The 3,219-nt window shown below is 56.3% G+C and overlaps 1 protein-coding gene across 1 annotated transcript in view; it reads left to right on the top strand.

Annotated features, from left to right (window-relative positions):
* The window catches only part of LOC103613867 (RING finger protein 113A-like), a 3,197-nt gene extending 765 nt beyond the window's left edge, over nt 1-2,432 (top strand). Inside the window, 3 exon segments of the mRNA XM_017730797.1 lie at nt 67-200; nt 203-304; nt 307-2,432. Of these exon segments, the coding sequence (XP_017586286.1) occupies nt 67-200; nt 203-304; nt 307-734 (664 nt within the window). The 3' untranslated portion in view covers nt 735-2,432.
* Nucleotides 2,433-3,219: the final 787 nt, after the last annotated feature.

The following is a 3,219-nucleotide window of genomic DNA, read 5'->3' as shown; positions in this document are numbered from 1 at the left end:
GAGGAGGAGGAAGGAGGAGGAGGAGGAAGGAGGAGAAGGAAGGAGGAGAAGGAAGGAGGAGGAGAAGGAAGGAGGAGAAGGAAGGAGGAGAAGGAAGGAGGAGCTGAGAGGAAAGGAAGATGATAAAATTTCCCGTGGCAGTAACAGCTGCCAGCAGCGTGTGAAGCCCAAGGACACACGGATGGGAAACGCCTCTGCAGGAACAGGACAGGGCCCATCCGTGCTCTGGAGCACTCACGGGTGCACTGGGACACCCGGCTCCAGACCTGCAAGGACCACAATGAGAGCGGGTTCTGTGCCTTCGGGGCAGCTGCGAATTCCCGCACGAGCGCTGGGACTGCAAACACGGCTGGCAGATCCCATGGGAGCCGCACCAGGGCCGCGACGGCGCCAACGACGATGGAAACGACGAGGTGAGCAGCCAGGAGGGGGACCTGCCCTTCAAATGCTTCATCTGCAGGGGTTCCTTCAAGAACCTCGTGGTCACCAAGTGTTGGCGCTGCTTCTGTGAGAGCTGTGCCATACCGGCTCGTCGCAAATCCCAGCGCTGCCGCATCTGCGACAAGCAAACCAACCTGTGTTCCTTCAACCCCGCCAAAGAGCTCATGGCAAAGTTGGAAAAACACAAAGAGGAGGAAGGAGAGGAGCAGCAGTCAGAGCACGGAGAGGATCCGCAGCAGCGGAGCGCTGGTTTGTATGTAACTGAACACAGCTTCTGTGAGAGGAAAAAATAAATTAAAAAAAGTTAAACTTTGTATCATTTCCAACAAGCACAGCCAGGAGGGTCCTGCTTGGAGGGCACCCCTGCACCTGGATGGATTTCCAGGCCTCGTTAAAGCAAGGACAACTGGGACGCTGACATTCCCTCCAGCTCCTTTCAGCTCTCCGCGTTCCCAAAAGCTCAGGGACCACAGGGACAGCCCGGCTTGGCAGCCCTCAAAAAGAAACCTCTTGCCATTTTCTCCCATTCTTTAAAAAACTAAAAGCCAAGAGGGAGGTGGAGACTGGGAGGGTATCAGACGATTAAATATCCCCAGCAGCCTGGAGAAAGAGGAGCACAGGAACAAAGGGGAGAAAAAAAATCTGCTTTTTATTATTAAACTATTCTCTCAAATTTCTAATAAGCAGGTTGAAGTTTAAATTACCAGATCTCTGACAAAGTCAGGATCCAAACAGTTCAGGAGCTGCAGATAACAATCGCCTTCCCCCAGATCGCTTTCAAGGCCTTTTCTGCCGAGACAAAGCTCCCATTCACAGGGGCACAGGGACCTCGGGGCTTTGATTTCCCTCAGCTCCGGAGCCCCAAAGGCTCCGGCAGGGAGAGAAGCAGGTCCTGCACCTGCAGCAGGATGGCACAGAAAGGACCAGGAATGCTGGAAAACCAAGGATCCACGGCAGCCCAACCCCTGGAAGTGCAACCTGAGCCCCTGCCCAACGCAGCCTTACAAATCTCCCAGATTTGGGGAACAAATGGGGGAATGAGGAGCCCGGGGTGCACACAGACCTGGCTGCACCAGCGGGGAGCTGCTGGAGAAAGCAGCTGTGGTCCCACAGTTGGGGTGCTGTGGAGGATGAAGCCAGAGCCAAAGGATGTGCCACAGCTCATCCAAGGTGGGATTAAAGCTGGAAGCATTCCTGGCCTGGGAATCTGGCAGGAAGGATGTACCAAATCCCTGATAATAAAAGTTCTGATGAAATTTAAGGGGAAGAGACATTTGACAGTGGATTGGGAAGGTGAGACCGGGCTGGGAGAACCAGAGGTGAGAAACACAGAGAACCTGGGGCAAACAGCAGTGACATCTCCATTTCCAGCACCACAAATGGATCCAGGCCCCAAATGGATGGAAGGATCTGCAGATCCCAGGCTGATTTTACCTAATTCCTGTGTCACAGTTCATCTGGGATCTGTCCCCAGCTGACACAGGGTGACACACACACACACCCACTTCCAGCCACGGGTTTGGATGTTCCAACCCCATTTTCAGCTCAAACCCATGGATTGTGTCACCACGGGAGCCTCGAGCAGCTCCTGGTGCCACCAGCTGCTGGGGAGGGCTGTGCCCCGGCTCCCCTCAATCTGTGCCCCTGGAGGCACCAGCACGGGACTAATTGGGGTTAATTAAGCAGGTGCAGTAGCGCATTGCAGTGCCGTGGCCAGAGCTCGTCAGGAGCCAGCTGGGGGACCCTGACTCCAAGTCACAGGCTCGGCACTCATCCCTCGGGATCAGCTGGCCGGCAGGAGACGGCAAACACAGCATCCCCTTCACCCCCAGCACGGGAATTGAGGATTCGCCCGGAATTGTCATCCCTTCCATCCCTCCCCTTGCCCCCAGCCTGCTCCCTTTCCATGGCGAGGGAGGAGGAGGAGGAATCTGCTTTCCCCGTGGGTTTTCCCCTGGCTCCCAGCTCCCCCCGCTCCCCCCGCTCGGCATTGAGGCCGATAATTACGGCTGAAAAGCCTCCACATTCCCATGCTGCCAGCCTGCCCTCCCTTCCCACCGCCCCCGGAGCGGCTGGAAGGAGCAGGAGCCGGGCTCAGGGGCAGGCAGAGCCCTCGGCCCGGCTCACCCCGAGCAGGTGAGATCCAGAGGGATGCCAGGAGCCAGCACGGACACTGCCGAAAGAAGCAGGAATTTTCCTCACCCTTCCCAGGAATGTGTTGTCCCACCTGCCCAGCAGCTCATGGAGATGCCAACGAGGTAAAGGACAAGAACAAACTGACATCCCCTAAATTCTCTTCTCTCCTGGAGCCTGGAATTGAGGCTGGATTTCCTCCCTCCCACAGGTGCCAGAGCCCAGCACTGCTCAGCCTCAGGGTGGTGTGTCCCACCTGCTCCACTTCAATGCCAGTGCCACACACACCAAAAAAACCCCAAAATAGGGAAAATGGCCTGAAGCAGCATTTGGGATTTGGGACAGTTTCCCCAGGGACACACTGTGCCCAGGACCGTCACCCCTGCCCACCCCAGTCGTGGCTGAGAGCGGCTCCAGCAAACAGCCTGGGAAGGCAGAGGAAGGAGATTTAATTCCTGCTCTGCCAACAAACCATAGATCACCCTGGAAAACTTCCCCCACACCTTCCCGGCCCAGCCTGCCTTCACAATTCCTCTAATTAATTCAGGAGAAAATTAATTACAGCAGGATTTGCGGCAGCACAGCATCTAATGACCGACTCCTCTGCTCCAAAGCAGATCATCCCCGGCTCCCGCCTGCGCTGCC

The sequence above is a fragment of the Corvus brachyrhynchos genome, unplaced genomic scaffold, assembly GCF_000691975.1.
Source record: "Corvus brachyrhynchos isolate BGI_N302 unplaced genomic scaffold, ASM69197v1 scaffold340, whole genome shotgun sequence".
NCBI classification, from domain to species: Eukaryota; Metazoa; Chordata; class Aves; order Passeriformes; family Corvidae; genus Corvus; species Corvus brachyrhynchos.
Note: the sequence above shows the minus strand (reverse complement) of the source record. Positions and strands in the feature narration are given on the sequence as shown.